The sequence below is a fragment of the Mangifera indica genome, chromosome 11 (genome assembly GCF_011075055.1).
Source record: "Mangifera indica cultivar Alphonso chromosome 11, CATAS_Mindica_2.1, whole genome shotgun sequence".
In the NCBI taxonomy this organism is placed as follows: Eukaryota; Viridiplantae; Streptophyta; class Magnoliopsida; order Sapindales; family Anacardiaceae; genus Mangifera; species Mangifera indica.
In genome coordinates this window covers 1712997-1727161 of record NC_058147.1, presented here as the reverse complement: position 1 = coordinate 1727161, position 14165 = coordinate 1712997, and the positions used below count along the sequence as shown (strand labels likewise).

General features: G+C 34.5%; 3 protein-coding genes across 4 annotated transcripts; all 3 read left to right on the top strand.

Annotated features, from left to right (window-relative positions):
- Positions 1-934: 934 nt before the first annotated feature.
- On the top strand, positions 935-4655 carry LOC123228893 (glucose-induced degradation protein 8 homolog). Of its 2 annotated transcripts, none has more exons than XM_044654386.1 (7): positions 935-1309; positions 2326-2467; positions 3026-3173; positions 3260-3335; positions 3445-3556; positions 3782-3873; positions 3952-4165. In XM_044654386.1, exons 1-7 carry the CDS (start codon positions 1277-1279, stop codon positions 4060-4062), a joined length of 714 nt encoding a protein of 237 aa, XP_044510321.1. In that variant the 5' UTR covers positions 935-1276; the 3' UTR covers positions 4063-4165. The 2 variants fall into 2 exon arrangements, with proteins under 2 accessions (XP_044510321.1, XP_044510322.1); XM_044654387.1 differs by lacking the exon at positions 3952-4165 and adding an exon at positions 4190-4655 and having other exon boundaries at positions 942-1309.
- Positions 4656-5574: 919 nt separating this feature from the next.
- Positions 5575-10104, top strand: LOC123228887 (probable GTP-binding protein OBGC2). The gene is made up of 10 exons (XM_044654379.1): positions 5575-5771; positions 5929-6401; positions 6546-6637; positions 6848-6931; positions 7385-7462; positions 8053-8253; positions 8339-8446; positions 9067-9141; positions 9275-9495; positions 9709-10104. Exons 1-10 carry the CDS (start codon positions 5590-5592, stop codon positions 9767-9769), a joined length of 1575 nt encoding a protein of 524 aa, XP_044510314.1. The 5' UTR covers positions 5575-5589; the 3' UTR covers positions 9770-10104.
- A 423-nt stretch (positions 10105-10527) lies between these two features.
- LOC123228894 (dehydration-responsive element-binding protein 2D-like) lies at positions 10528-12414 on the top strand. The gene is made up of 2 exons (XM_044654389.1): positions 10528-11262; positions 11472-12414. Exons 1-2 carry the CDS (start codon positions 11256-11258, stop codon positions 12140-12142), a joined length of 678 nt encoding a protein of 225 aa, XP_044510324.1. The 5' UTR covers positions 10528-11255; the 3' UTR covers positions 12143-12414.
- The last annotated feature ends 1751 nt before the right edge of the window (positions 12415-14165 follow it).

Genomic DNA, 14165 nt, shown 5'->3' with positions numbered 1-14165 from the left:
AATAGGTAAATATTAATTTTCTATTTACAAGGCCAAATGAGTACTTCTTATCAAAATTTTAATCGAATCTTAAAATTATGTTTGTGATAATTTAAAAAATTAAATATTTATTAATAAATTAATTTTTATTAAAATTTTAATTATAAATAAGAGTAAATTTATTATTTTATTATTTATTTAAAAAATATAATTTTTTGTATCCCTAGTAGATTTTGAAATATGCATTTCAACTCAACCTTTTAATTTTAAAAAAATAACATTTCACCCTTACAATCCTTAGATTCTCTTCTTTCCAGTGACAATGATAACAATGGCAATTACGGCTACCACCATTCTCCTGCTTTCTTTCTTTGCCATTGTCAATGATATCTCATGATAAAGGAAGAGACATTGATCTGATGAATCAAAGAGAAAGAATTTGACTTCTCTAGCATCGGTTAATGAAACCTCAACTTCTCAAGCAATAACTTCATTTTCCATTAATTCAACTTTAGACAAAGATGAATCACACGACAGATGCTTCGTTTGGAGTTAATTCGACAAAAAACATGGTAAATCTAAAGGAGAAAGGAGAAAAATATAACGATAACTTTTTTATTTTTGATTTGTCACACTAGTGCTTATTCATTTGTTATGAGATAGTGTCAGTGGTAACAGAGAGAGAAAGGAGGAGAATCATTGTAGTCACTATCGCTATCACCAAAAAGAACAAAACCTATGAGTTGATGGGGGTAAAATGTCATTTTTTAAAAATTTCAATATTGGGTAAAATATCAATTTTTAAAACTTTAGAGGAAAAATGATATCATTTTATATATTTTGTAATATAATAGATAAAATTTTATTATTACTTATAACTGAAAATTTTGGCAAAAGTTAATCTAAAGATGTTACAAGTGTGTTTTTGAGATTACGTAAAACTTGGGTGGGGCACAAACTTTTAGCCTATTTGCGATTACATGATCAAATCCAAAAAGTGTTCCTCGATTATCATCAGCATCATCATCAATAATACGCATATATGGACAGCAAGGAAGGAAAGCGGAAGGCACGTGTGGAAGCGCAACGGAGACGTTAGCTGTTGGCGATCGGATTTCTGCCTGTCCCATTCTGCTACCTGCGCGCAATATATCCAAACCTCCATTATTCTCGATCCTCTTCTCGTTTAAAGCTATTGAGTTAATCCGTTCACGACTCACCGCAGCCACGCCCACACAACTAATCAATCGATTATATTTTCGGACCTACCGACATTCGTTAGATTGTCCGCTAGATCATGGACGTCGATCCTCGTCACTACGAAAATATTGTACGTTTTTAATCTTATATCTGGGTTCTGTTTTACTGCAAGAAATGAAATTGCGAGGATTAATGATTGTGTTATGTTACATTTTGTATATACTTGTACACGTGCTAGTTACAGTTGTTCGATTTTATTGATGTTAAATATGTGGGTTTTGTTTTTGCTAATGATTGAAACCCTAGTTCTGGGTTTATGATTTTGCTTCTAATACGGTTTATGTATCATTCTTCATGAAAGTAGAACCTAGTAATCGTGGAAGTGGAGTAATGCTATTTGCATTTACAATAAGTACCGTTTTTGTCATCCATTTATGGTGCTACTTTATTCTAAATTTAAAATCAACTAATAACATTGTGACACAATCGTTGCTACCCAAATAATTACTCATTATGAGTGTACATAACATTACTTGTTGAGATAGTGCGGTTGAGTTAGTTCTGGTTACTTTTTTTAATTGTGATTCTAGGCACCTGTTGTTTTTATGTTAATTATATAAAGCATATCAGCTTTGGAAACTAAATGAGTTTGATTTTAACATGATTTGGTTAAATTATATTCTGAAGGTAGTGTTTATGATATACATTAGGTGAGTACTTCCAGGGCGAGAAAGCGGGGAGAGGCCTGTAGGTTAGCTATTGTTGTATTTAAATGAGACTAAGTATGCTCCTAAATCAATGAAAAAGAACGATTTTCATAAAATTGAGTTAAAAGTTTTAGGATTGTTGGGCAGTGGCCAAGTCATTATACTATAGACTTCATCTTCTGTGAAAATTGAAACTCAACCTAAATGTTTTTGGGAACTTTTACAGCATTTTTGGTTCTATCACTGACTTAAGCTTCCCCAAAGATCTCATTTTCAACTCTAGAAATATAGTTTTGCATCTTTGGTATATTTGTTTATCACCATGAGTAATGACGAATCACCAGAATGGCACAAAAAAAATGCTAGTATATGCACTCTGTATTGCAGCGTGCTTATTTCTTTTTAACATCTGAGCTTTGTCTTCCTTTGTCTCTTACAGGCCATCAATGACAATGACATCCACAACATTGTCCTGTCTTATCTTGTCCATAATTGCTATAAAGAAACTGTGGATTCATTCATTTCCTGTACTGGGATGAAGCTGCCTGCTGATTGTCTTGAGGACATGGAGACAAGGAAACGTAGGTGAAATTTATGCTTCTCTCATATTCAGTGCCATTTGAATTGTATATATATTAAATGCATGGGTGAATTCCTAAAATTATAAATTCTCTTAAGGATGATAGGATTAATAGATGTTAAAGTGGGTAAAGTTGTGTGTTGGTGTGGTACATGCATATTAGCATCTTGGCCATTTACTCTGAAATATGTCTCATGCATTGTTTAGTTCACTAATAGGCTGCATATGCTCAGGGTACTTTAGTTTAACAGACTGCTGAATTTTACTAGTCCAATTAAGTAGCAATATATGCTAATCTATTTTGGTAGGACATAACTTAAAGGGCAGAGAATGTAGAACAAACAAGAATGGGTTTATCCACTGCATCAGTATATTAATATTTATTGATCGATATGTTATTGTCTTTTTCTCATTTGCTATTATGCAGTGAGATGGATATATATTGCTTGTAGTTTTCTTTGTATGTTATGATGCTACTCTGAGTTCTCATAACAGTTCTTCATAGATTCAGTTGATTACTTGATGGTTTCCGTTGGCTAATTGCATTATTTACTCCCAGGTATTCTTCACTTTGCATTAGAGGGAAATGCACTCAAGGCTGTTGAATTGACAGAAGAACTGGCAGACGACTTACTGGAGAAAAATAAGGACTTGCATTTTGATCTTCTCAGCCTACATTTTGTTGAGCTTGTCTGTTCTAGGAAGTGGTGAGTAAATTACAATGATATTTGGAGAAGTTATTTTTTTAAGTCAGACAGTTCCCATTCTAATTTTCCTTTAATGCCTGTGGCAGCACAGAAGCTTTGGAATTTGCACAAACCAAGTTGACCCCTTTTGGGGAGGTTCAAAAATATGTTGAAAAGCTGGAAGTATGCATCTTCTTGATGCAAATTTTCTGATAGATGTTTATTGAATTTGTTTTCCTTTTCTTGCTTTTCTTTTTATTGGGAAATGAAAACAGATTACTTTTTCCTCTAGGATTTTTTGGCTCTGCTTGCTTATGAAGAACCAGAGAAATCCCCAATGTTTCATTTGCTTAGTTTGGAATATCGGCAGCATGTTGCAGATAGTTTGAACCAGGCAATTCTTGGTTTGTTTCCTGAGTTATTCTTCTTCTGCATTTCGGATATTTATCTACATTGCATAGAAATGTTGCATATGAGTATCTTCTTACATAAAAAATGTTATTTGTAGTCTTTGACCGTACAAGTACCTATTAATCTTGCTAAGGTGTCACATTCCTCAAATTATTGTTTAGGTATATTATATCAATAATTTAATATACTCTTTCCTTTTAACTTCTGTGTAATGTCAGCACAAGCAAACCGTCAAAGCTATGCAGCAATGGAGAGACTCATACAACAGACAACAGCAGTCAGACAGTGTTTAAGTCAAGAGCTTGGCAAGGTATTAAAATGTTTGTAGACTGCTTATATCAGCTCATTTTTGCTGGTATCTTGTTCATTTTTAGTAGTTTCTTTACAGGTTTTCTCTTCAGTTGTCTTGGACAATCAGTTCCTTTGTATTTTATCTCTCTCTGTGTATTCCTCGTGGTTGATGCCACACATAAGCTCATCTGGAAAGAATGTTAAGTAAAGATAATATCTTTGTAGAATGAAAGCCTGCTGTGGACATTTTATCTCGATTGAGTTAGCAGTGTTATGACATAAAGTTGATGTAGCATCAAGTGAATGCTTTAGTCTCTTGATTTCTGATTTTGCAGGATGGGTTTCCTCCTTTCTCTCTGAAGGACTTTCTCAAAAGCTGAATGGTTGAAGTACATGAGCTTTGCTGGCTAGGTACGATGAAGGTTCTTGTCCTGTTGCAGATTTGCTTTTGTTGTAAAATATGGTCATGGATAGACAGTATCATTTGTGCCTAATTGGAAAATTGTGGGGCTGGCTATCTCATGTCCTTGTTTGTTGCTGCGGCCTGTGGAGGTATGCTTCTTCTCATGATTGGCCAGAAGGAAAGTAGAGTTTGTTTAACTCTGCAGCAGATTGGTTGTTTTAGTGCTTTGGTCGATCAAAGGTGTGGCTTGTATATTTTCGCTTGGTTTCCTCGTTAGGAATTCAGATTAATTTGTAATTTAATGTCAGTTCTTGCTTTGACAGAACCCACGTTCAAAGTTAAAGATTATGTATCTGACTTCAGTTCCACTAAAATAATAAAGAAAATTGTCTGTAACATTTTCTCGGGGCACAGAAAGTGACTGGGTGGTTGTTAAATATATTCACATATAATACTTATGTAGTAGTGTGCAATTGATGAAATGGTGATATTTGAACTTCAAATAGTATCGCCGTGGATTCGAGGCCTATCCAACCGAAGCAATCATCTAGTCATTGTAGGGGGATGAACTACCTCAAAATTTGATATCTAGGGGTGGATTTTAATTGAGTTAAACCAAAGTGAGTGTCAGTTTAAACTCAGTTTGAATCTATAATAGCTAATACAAGTACTATAATATCAGAAAAGAATGGTCAATGCAAGTGGATAAACAGTAACATTTGAAAAGAAAAAGAGTCAGGGAAGAACATAAAACAAAAAAAGAGTTATTGGTGTGACGAACTTTGACATCGGCATTTATCTTGAGCTCAACAAATTGATTTCCTTTGATTCAGGTTCGTCAAGTTCAAATTGATTATTGAGCTGAGTTTGAGCCAAGTTGGCTACAATCCACCTTTATTACAATAAAAGGCTTACTACTAAGATTAATTCATGAACCGTGAAGGCTGAAAGTGCAACATGAATACTGACCCATATGTTCAATTCATTTGAAGTTAATGGGCTCATTGATATTGTGACATCCAAACTCATCTCTCAGGCAAATTTTCTTTTTCTTTTCTTGTAATTCTATTTCTTCTTCAATCACTTGTCTTCTTCTCCAGTACCACTGTCTACTAACCGGTCAATATCAATCCGAGCTTGATTCTAGTTAACTGTCTTGGCTTCTAGCCGAGCTTCAAATCCACCCGTTGAGTAAGTTCATGCTATATGGGTCATCACAAATTTTGAGCTTTAAAGCCTGCAGGATTTTGGGCTTAGAAACGTCATAGCTTCTAAATCATATGCATTCGGACCTGAAATATCTGGGCGAGCTTGGCATTAAAAAGGCTATTTATGGACTCGGGCCTGAAATATCTAACAGTCCCGCCTAAACGAGTATCTCTTTGTGTCTCCCTCTGTCTCGTTTTAGCGCAGGAGAAGATAATGCTCTCAATGGCTACTTTACCCTCATCTTCGTATCTATGTCTACACTGTTATAATGAAAAAACATTCTTCCATCGTTTTATTCCTAGAAGGTATTGTCTTCAATTGTTCCTCGCAAAATTTCACTTCACTCTTTTCTCTTTTCAAACGATTAAATTGGAAATTTCGATGAAACAAATAAAATTTTTCTCGAGTTTGGGTTTATTGTTGTAATTTTTAAGGCGTTTTCACTTCATGCCTTATTTATAGGTTTAGTCGACAGAGAGTCAATTCTGAGAACTTGAGATATTATACAGTCAACTGCCGGCTCACTAGCACCAAAGAATCTTCTTCGAGAAGTCCCGCTACATTCATTAGGGAACCACACAAGTATTTTGATCAGGTATTCATCACCGTTCGTTCAGGAGATGGGGGACACGGTGCGATCCTTAGTTTGCCCAACCATACTGCGGAAAAATCACAAGGAAACCAGGCCAAGGGAAAAACAAGAAAGAAAAGCTCATATAAGAGAGATTTTGATGGGTCACTTATCCTTCCTATGGGTGGACCTGGAGCGGATGTAATCATTTATGCTGATGAGGGAAAAGACACATTGTTGGAGTTTCATAAGAAAAGCCGCTACAATGCAAAACGTGGCGGAAATGTTTCTTCCATGGGTGTTTTATATTCCCAATTACACGATGGACTTGCTGCCCCAGCATTGCGAATTCCTGTGCCTATAGGTTTGTGCGTTTCACTCATTGTTATATATTGTAGTTGCCTTTCCGGATAATATCTCATAACTTGTCTGCAGGGAAGTAAATGATAAGAATGTTATGGATGATTCCATATGTACTCTCATTGTATTGTATGTATTGTTGTGACAGGTACAGTTGTAAAGCATAAGCGAGGGAAGTTGTTGGCTGATCTAGCACATCCAGGTGATGAAGTACTTGTTGCGAGGGGCGGACAAGGAGGGGTAAGACTTTTATTCAAAATTTATAAAATGTTTAAGTAGATATTCTTCCATAAAATTGATATGGTTTGAAAGATTTCTAGAATATGCATGAGATAATTCATTAGATTGGAGCCCTTGTTTTGTTTAAAATATCCTTTCTTTAACACACAGTTTGACTCACATATTCAATCTGATATCTAGTTTTGTTTTGATTTTGTTGATTTGTTTCAGATTAGCTTGTTAGAGATGCCAGAGCATAGAAGGAAAAAGATGATGGCTTTAACCACAAACGTGTTGAGAGATGATAGTGATAAGGTAGAGTTGGTGCTCATATTTTCTTTGTTTAGTAGTTTGATTCTATATTAGGATGAAACTCCTTTTAGTAGCGTAAATTCTCAATTTCATTTTTATTTTTATTTTCAGTTGCAAGCACAAATCTATACTAAATACATCAAATCTTTCCTAGCTAGGGAAATGATACATTAATCAGCCTATCTTTTATTCATCTACATATGCCTCGTTTGAGTATGCAAACTTTTCAATATTTACAGTCAATAAATCATGCAGTTTCCTTTACCATTGCATATGTTTCACATCAATGGGGGCCCTCCTCTGTAGATCTGCTTTTATTGAAGGACTAACTCGAAAAGAAATCTAACACTTCAATATTGGTAGATGCATTAAAAATATAATGTGTGGTTAGTCAATACTTACATTTTTCTGGTACTAAAAGAAATAGTAAATATATATTTTTTATATCTATTTCAGGTTTTAATTCATGGTCGGCCTGGGGAGGAGGTTAGTTTGGAGTTGATTTTACGGGTTGTTGCTGATGTTGGTTTAGTGGTAAGTACTCCTTTATATTCTTCTAAACAAGCTTTACATTATGCATAGAGAGAATCTATATCTATTGTTAAGTATTTGGCTGTGAAATTTTCTGGGGTGAAAGTGGAGATGGTTGCTCATATTCAATTCTGAAGCAACAAACATTTATACTTTATATTTCATCATGATTTGGTCTGTACCTTTTAGGTTGAGTCTGAGACATTTGCTCACAGTTACACTCTCAATTAGTCAGCAGCCTTGGGCTGCAGAGTAACGACCATATTGTTTTGTGTCTACATACTTGATAAGAAGAACAGTGTAACCTAGTGACTATTTTTGACTCTATACTTATGGTAAATGGATCATATAGAAGCTTACTGTTTGAGTGGTTTAGATTACTGCCTTGGATTGAGCTCAAGAGCTTGGTCCTCTAGCTTTTTTTTTTTCCCTGTGTTCGATAATCTCAGTCAATTTTTTTAATTGGAAGAATAAAGAAATAACTTGAGACGTGTAGGAGAACTGGGTAGCTTTTTGTATAATTTTTCATTGATAAAAATAGTGGTGAAAGGTAAATTATGATTTTTAGGGACTAAATTTACTTGCTTTTGCAGGGACTTCCAAACGCTGGAAAATCCACACTCTTGGCAGCTATAACAGATGCAAAACCTGATATTGCCAACTATCCTTTTACAACATTGATGCCAAACCTCGGGCGCCTTGATGGTGACCCTACTTTAGGTGCAGGGAGATTTTCATCTGAAGCAACATTAGCAGATTTGCCTGGTCTCATAGAAGGTGCTCATCTGGGAAAGGTATTATCTAATTTAATCTCATTTGATTGTTCATTCTGAAACTCTTAGTTACAATAAGTGAAACCTTGTCATCCTTCTCCTTCAGGGTCTTGGTCGGAATTTTTTGAGGCACCTGAGGAGAACTCGCCTATTGGTCCACGTTGTTGATGCAGCTGCTGAGAACCCTGTGGATGACTACAGAACTGTCAAAGAAGTAATTTCCTTAAATCACATGATTTTTTCCTTACATCTATTTATTTTCTCAATGTTTTATTTTATGGATTCTATTTTCCTATTGAACATATAGGGTTGAATTGATTGAATTAGTGTCATGTATTAGAAATACAGTGGCTGATCGAGTCCAAGTTTATATTTTGATGTCTTTATATCTTCGCGTAGTTAGACATCGTTTCATTAAGAAATGTCATTTGACACCAAGCAATCAACTTTTGTTGAGGGATTTAGTTTACAAAGTGGGTCCCCACCTTTAGTAAAGACCCTTGGCCTTATTTACTTACCTACAAAAGCTGTTGTTCTTAATGATTTGCCTTTTGAGCTAGGGTGCCTGATATCAATATCTCATAGGTTTACAACTATTTTACATGTCCGCAAAATTTCCTTGGAAATTTGTAATTAATTGCATATGAGACAGTTTTATGCTATTGTTGACCAGGCAATTCTTGGTGTATCTGCTGTGAATTTAAGTGTTTCCTAACAGTTGGAAATACTGTGCTGCATCATATAGATCATCATGGAATTGTTTGGTCCATCTTCAATCCTGATTATTTCAAATTTTCTGCTGTTCTCAAAATATTGAATTTGTTATTTATGTAGGAATTACGGATGTACAATCCTGATTACCTAGAACGTCCATATATCGTGGTGCTCAACAAGATTGACCTCCCTGAGGTATGTGGCTCTGGGTTTCTCTTTCAATTTTTTTGATCCTTAGTAGTGTTGTTGAGTTTATATGAATTTCCTGATCTTATCAATCTTGTTTCTTATATATATGATGATAAGAGATTATTGATTGCTGTTTCAGGTGAAAGATAGTCTTTCATCTTTGACTGATGAAATTCTGAAAATTGGAAGTGATAAGGTAACTTCTGAACCAGAAACAAGCTCTGAGGATGCGGTACAATCATTGTCAACTGAAAGTAGCAAAGAAAATATATTTTCTTCTGGTACAGCAAACAAAGATAAAAGGGAAAAAGCTATTGAAGACTATCCACGCCCCCTTGCTGTTGTTGGTGTTAGTGTCCTGTAAGTTTATTTTTGGTGTTGCGGTTGTTTGGTTTTGCTTCAAAAGGAAGTTATTCAAATTGAACTTATATTCCCTTTTAGGAGTATGTATTGACAATAATCTAGCAAATTTATGCCTAACTCCAGATGATGTAGCTATTGAAAATAAAATGCATGTGTGCTGTATCAGTCACCAGTTTTACAGTGTTGGTTTTGTATTTATTCTTTTTGCAGGAAAGGCATCAGGATAGATGAGATGTTGAAGGAGATTAGGGCTGCCTTAAGAAAATGCTGAGATTCCAATGAAGCATAGGAACTATATGTCTCCATGAGAGTATTGGTGTAGTAAAAGTTTTTAACTTGCTGTGGTCTGTTGAAGTTTCCTTGTGAATCTTATCAATGCTTTACCTAGAGTGCACGAGCACTTCAATCCATATTAAGCTTGTTACCACTCTAAAGTTTTAGAGTGCAAACTGGGACTCATCGGTGTCAAAGTTTTGACCTTCTATTAGAATTCAGAAAGTGTACATAAAATTAAGGTGTTTTAAATCATGCTTGCAAATGTCTTGTAATTTTCATATTACTGGACACTTGAAAACTGATTTGAATCTAATAGAATTTTTTGCATTATGGTTGCCTTGCCTACCGCTCTAGATTTGGGTGTGTGAGCAGATGACAAGAGATGGATTAACAGTAGATAGGTTTGAGTCTGATTTCCGAAAATATTTGGAAACCTTTTAGATTTTACAGTGAAAGGTGTTGAGCATGATGTTTTGCTTTTTCTTCAAATGCTTAAAATATTTATAAATATTTCTTGAATTGAAAGAAAATTTCCCTGTTTAAATAAAGTTGGAAGCCCTGGCACGTTCAACCTGGGTGAACTGGCAGTGAAAGCGGTGAGGTTCTGGCAACCATTCTATGAATTCTTCCATTGATTTCAGACAATTTTCTGATTATTTATATTTTTGTTGTTATCTTAGAAGTCTAAAAAGATTATTGCTAGGGAAACACAAGGAATTCATTACATTCTCAGTTAGATTATTAAAATTTCTACACTATTTTCTCATTAGATTGTTCTATTGTGAATCAAGATACTAATGGTTGGGATTGTTTACTTACTACTTTTGATTAAGTGATTCAAGTCAAACCTAAACAACAATTGGCCTGATAATGTTTAGTTCAAACTTGAGTTTGTCTGAATTGGTAAATAATGTTGTTGAAAAAAGAATTGCTAATGGAGTGAACATTGCTATCAAATGGTTAAATAGTATTGGTGAATGATATCATTAATAAGGCAAACAAGTTCAAGTTTGGTTCATTCGAGTCAAATGTGGCTAGAGTCCCCCCATAATTGTTAATGGGCATTTGCCATTTTTATTTTTATAAATATGGTAGAAGATAATGAAATCTTCTAAATTTGGAGTTGGAAAATAATAAGCATAGTAACTCAGGAAGATTCACAGCAAGAGGATCATTGTTGGAAGTGTTGGAAATGGTTCCAGTAAGTGCATGAATCACATGCCATATTTTAAGTTTGGGAAGACGCCCGTATCAAAGCAGGCTTGCTAATTGTTCTGTGCTGGTTTTAGAGACGCCTGCATCTTCATGTTCCTATCCCCAACCGTTTGTCCCAATGTTCCTATTTTCAGATAAGTAGAAGGAAAGCAGAGCTTCCATTTTTATCTTCTGTGTTTGCCACCTGAGCTTCTGTAAGGACAACCATGCAAGCCAAGTGTATATTCAAATGAGTCCTGTTGCTGACACGATTGAACTGGTTTTTCATGACAGGTAGCAGCTCAAACCCACAATGTAAGGACACGTTTCGAATGCATTCCTGTGTGCCCTATTACTGCATTCAAGCTGTTATCTCCCCTGTTTCATGTATAAATACCGCCCACCTCTTGGAGGCGATGTACTAATCATCACCAAACCTTCCTAGTTTTCAGAGTCCTCTGTTGTAATAATGTCAAAAGCACTAATGGATGATAGTTTTGCAGAGAAAAAGCAGCTCAAAAAGCCTGCACAGGCGAGTTCAAGGAAAGGATGCATGAGAGGGAAGGGAGGTCCAGAGAATGCTCTATGCACTTATAAAGGTGTTCGTCAGAGAACTTGGGGCAAATGGGTGGCTGAAATTCGTGAGCCCAATCGGGGTGCTCGTCTTTGGCTCGGCACATTTGACACGTCGCATGAAGCTGCCGTGGCTTATGATGCTGCTGCTCGCAAGCTTTATGGCCCAGATGCCAAGCTCAATCTGCCAGAGTTGAGCGTCAATTCTCAATATCCAACGGCTCCTGCCACTTCCCAAGTTCCCCAAATGCCAAACCCACCTCAAGTCATTCATGGTTCAGGCATCAACCGCTCACCAAGTACCCCAATTCCCACAATGAACGATGCAACACAGGTGTACAACAACAACAACAACTCGATGATGAGCGTCGAGTCTCATTCGAATTTGGCAGAAAATGATTATAAAGTTGGGCAGAATGAGCAGGGAATGGATGGATTCTGGGAGAATTTGAACGTGAACTTGCCAGTGTTTGATGAATCCATATGGGCAGAAGCGGCGATGTCCATTGATTATCCTATGCTTGGAGAGCCAGGGCCACCTGCTGGCCACCTGCTGGATGGAGCAGGATGGGATGTGTTTCAGACTCCATGGTGCACGTGAAAGTTTGAAACTGGACTCTCTGAAAACAAGACATCTAAGCTACTGGCTGCCATGCTTTTATATATATACATATTTATATTATTTTATATATAGATCGTATGTAAATAAACTGAAGTGTCCACCTGAAGTAAAACCTATATATATATATATATATATATATACAAAGTTGTGTCAAGGCCACGAAGCCTCATGGCTTTTTCTGGGCTTTGTTGTGCCATGTACATCACTTCCTCGCTCGTATATGGATATATTATGCAGTAAGTTTATATAAACATTTGTTACACATGGCATGCAACTTGACTTTAGATTTTTTTTCTCTTTTAAAATGATATTTTATTGCCCTGAGAAATCACAATTGTTCTAAGTGGAAGATCTAAAAAGTTAATAATAAAATGTAAGAAGGGAAGTTCAGGAACAATGCTTCTTCCTCATATCTATACTGTCATCTTCAATTTGTCCTTCTCATCTTCATTCTACCATGTTTCTTCATCTTTCTTCAACGTCTATCTCTCTCATCTTTAGTCTATAAGATAACTAGAATTTCTTATCTCTAAGGATCAGGTTTCCAGACTTTCATATATCTCTTTATCAGGTTTCCAGACTCTACTCTCATCTATCATGTCTTTAGTCTTATATGTGTCTTTTGTCCATCTATCAAGATAACTAATTTCCGATTTATCAGGGTAAGATCATTTATATTTCATCTATCAGGATTTCAGACTTTCATGTGTCTTTTATCTTTCTATTAAAATTATTTATCTTTCATCTATCAAGATTTTAGACTCTCCTATTTATCTTCTATCTGTATATTAAAATAAATGAATTTCCATCTATCTAATATCTTTTATCTTCACTCTGTCAGGATCCTACAGTCTCATGTGTGTCCTTTATCTCTATATGATAAGTGATTTCAATTCATCCAAATAATTGTCTCAACATTTTATTCCAATCTTTCAGGATAACTGAATAACTTCATCTATCAGGATAAGTCAAAACTTAAATCTAAATTTAACATCTTTTATTTCTAATCTCTTAAGATAATTAAATAATTTAATTTAACTTATTATCTCTTGTCTCTGATTTATGAGGATATTTGAATCCAACTTTTCTTTTTTTATTTGTCTTTTTATTTTAATATGTCATAACTCTCTCTCTCTCTCTCTCTCTTTTTTAATTTTAATAAATGAGGAGCCTTATCCTAGTATGAATTTACTTTCCTAACCTAGTATGAAACTACTCTTTATTAATACAAGATTATTATTATTTAATATTAATAATTAGATATTATTTTATATTTAATTTAAAATAATTTGATTATATGATAATACATTAGTATTTATAACTGAATTTATATTTGTTAATAGTGTATAATATATTATTATTATTATTAACACATTTCTATTTATCCTTTTAAGGGACAAAAATCTTACCTAAACTCTTTGTTATTAGTAAATACCTAATACCTTGTCATTTCAAAACTCAAATAGAGTATTTTGAATGTATCAAAGATGTATCATATATATTAACTTATTTCTAGTGGCATAATTAGACAAAAATATGTTTGGAAGAGAAAAATGTATTGCTTGAGGAATAAAAAACCTTAAAAAAATAAAGGGCCCCAGGAATAATTTGCCCTGTTTGTTTTCAATCTAGTTGAAATCCAAATCTAAGTTATTTAACAGCTCCAAACTTTATGAGGAATTCATGACCTGAGGACAATTTCCCACCTGAGGTTTGTTAAAACAACACATTCTCATCAATTAAGTTTTAAAAAAATCAACTATCATCTATTAACCACTTCTGTTAATGAATTTTATAAAGTGAAAAAGCCAAGAATAGAAAATTTTGGAAAAGAAGTTGGGGTGTTTTCAAAATTTAAAAATACCACAATAGTTTCAAAAATGATATTAACATTACTAATAGAGCTTTCCAAAATATAATATTTTTTAAAATTGGTTATTTTTATAGTCTTAATGATAAATTTTAAAACTTATGAGGTATATTGGTAATTTAATATTTATAT

Bases quoted from the DNA above. Each gene is read 5' to 3' on its own strand.
- LOC123228893 (XM_044654386.1), top strand. From the start codon at position 1,277: ATGGACGTCGATCCTCGTCACTACGAAAATATT. The intron at 2,468-3,025 runs GTAGGTGAAATT...ATTTACTCCCAG, and splicing joins GGACATGGAGACAAGGAAAC to GTATTCTTCACTTTGCATTA. The intron at 3,874-3,951 runs GTATTAAAATGT...GTTTCTTTACAG, and splicing joins TAAGTCAAGAGCTTGGCAAG to GTTTTCTCTTCAGTTGTCTT.
- LOC123228887 (XM_044654379.1), top strand. From the start codon at position 5,590: ATGGACTCGGGCCTGAAATATCTAACAGTCCCGCCTAAACGAGTATCT. The intron at 6,638-6,847 runs GTAAGACTTTTA...GATTTGTTTCAG, and splicing joins CGAGGGGCGGACAAGGAGGG to ATTAGCTTGTTAGAGATGCC. The intron at 6,932-7,384 runs GTAGAGTTGGTG...TATCTATTTCAG, and splicing joins TGAGAGATGATAGTGATAAG to GTTTTAATTCATGGTCGGCC.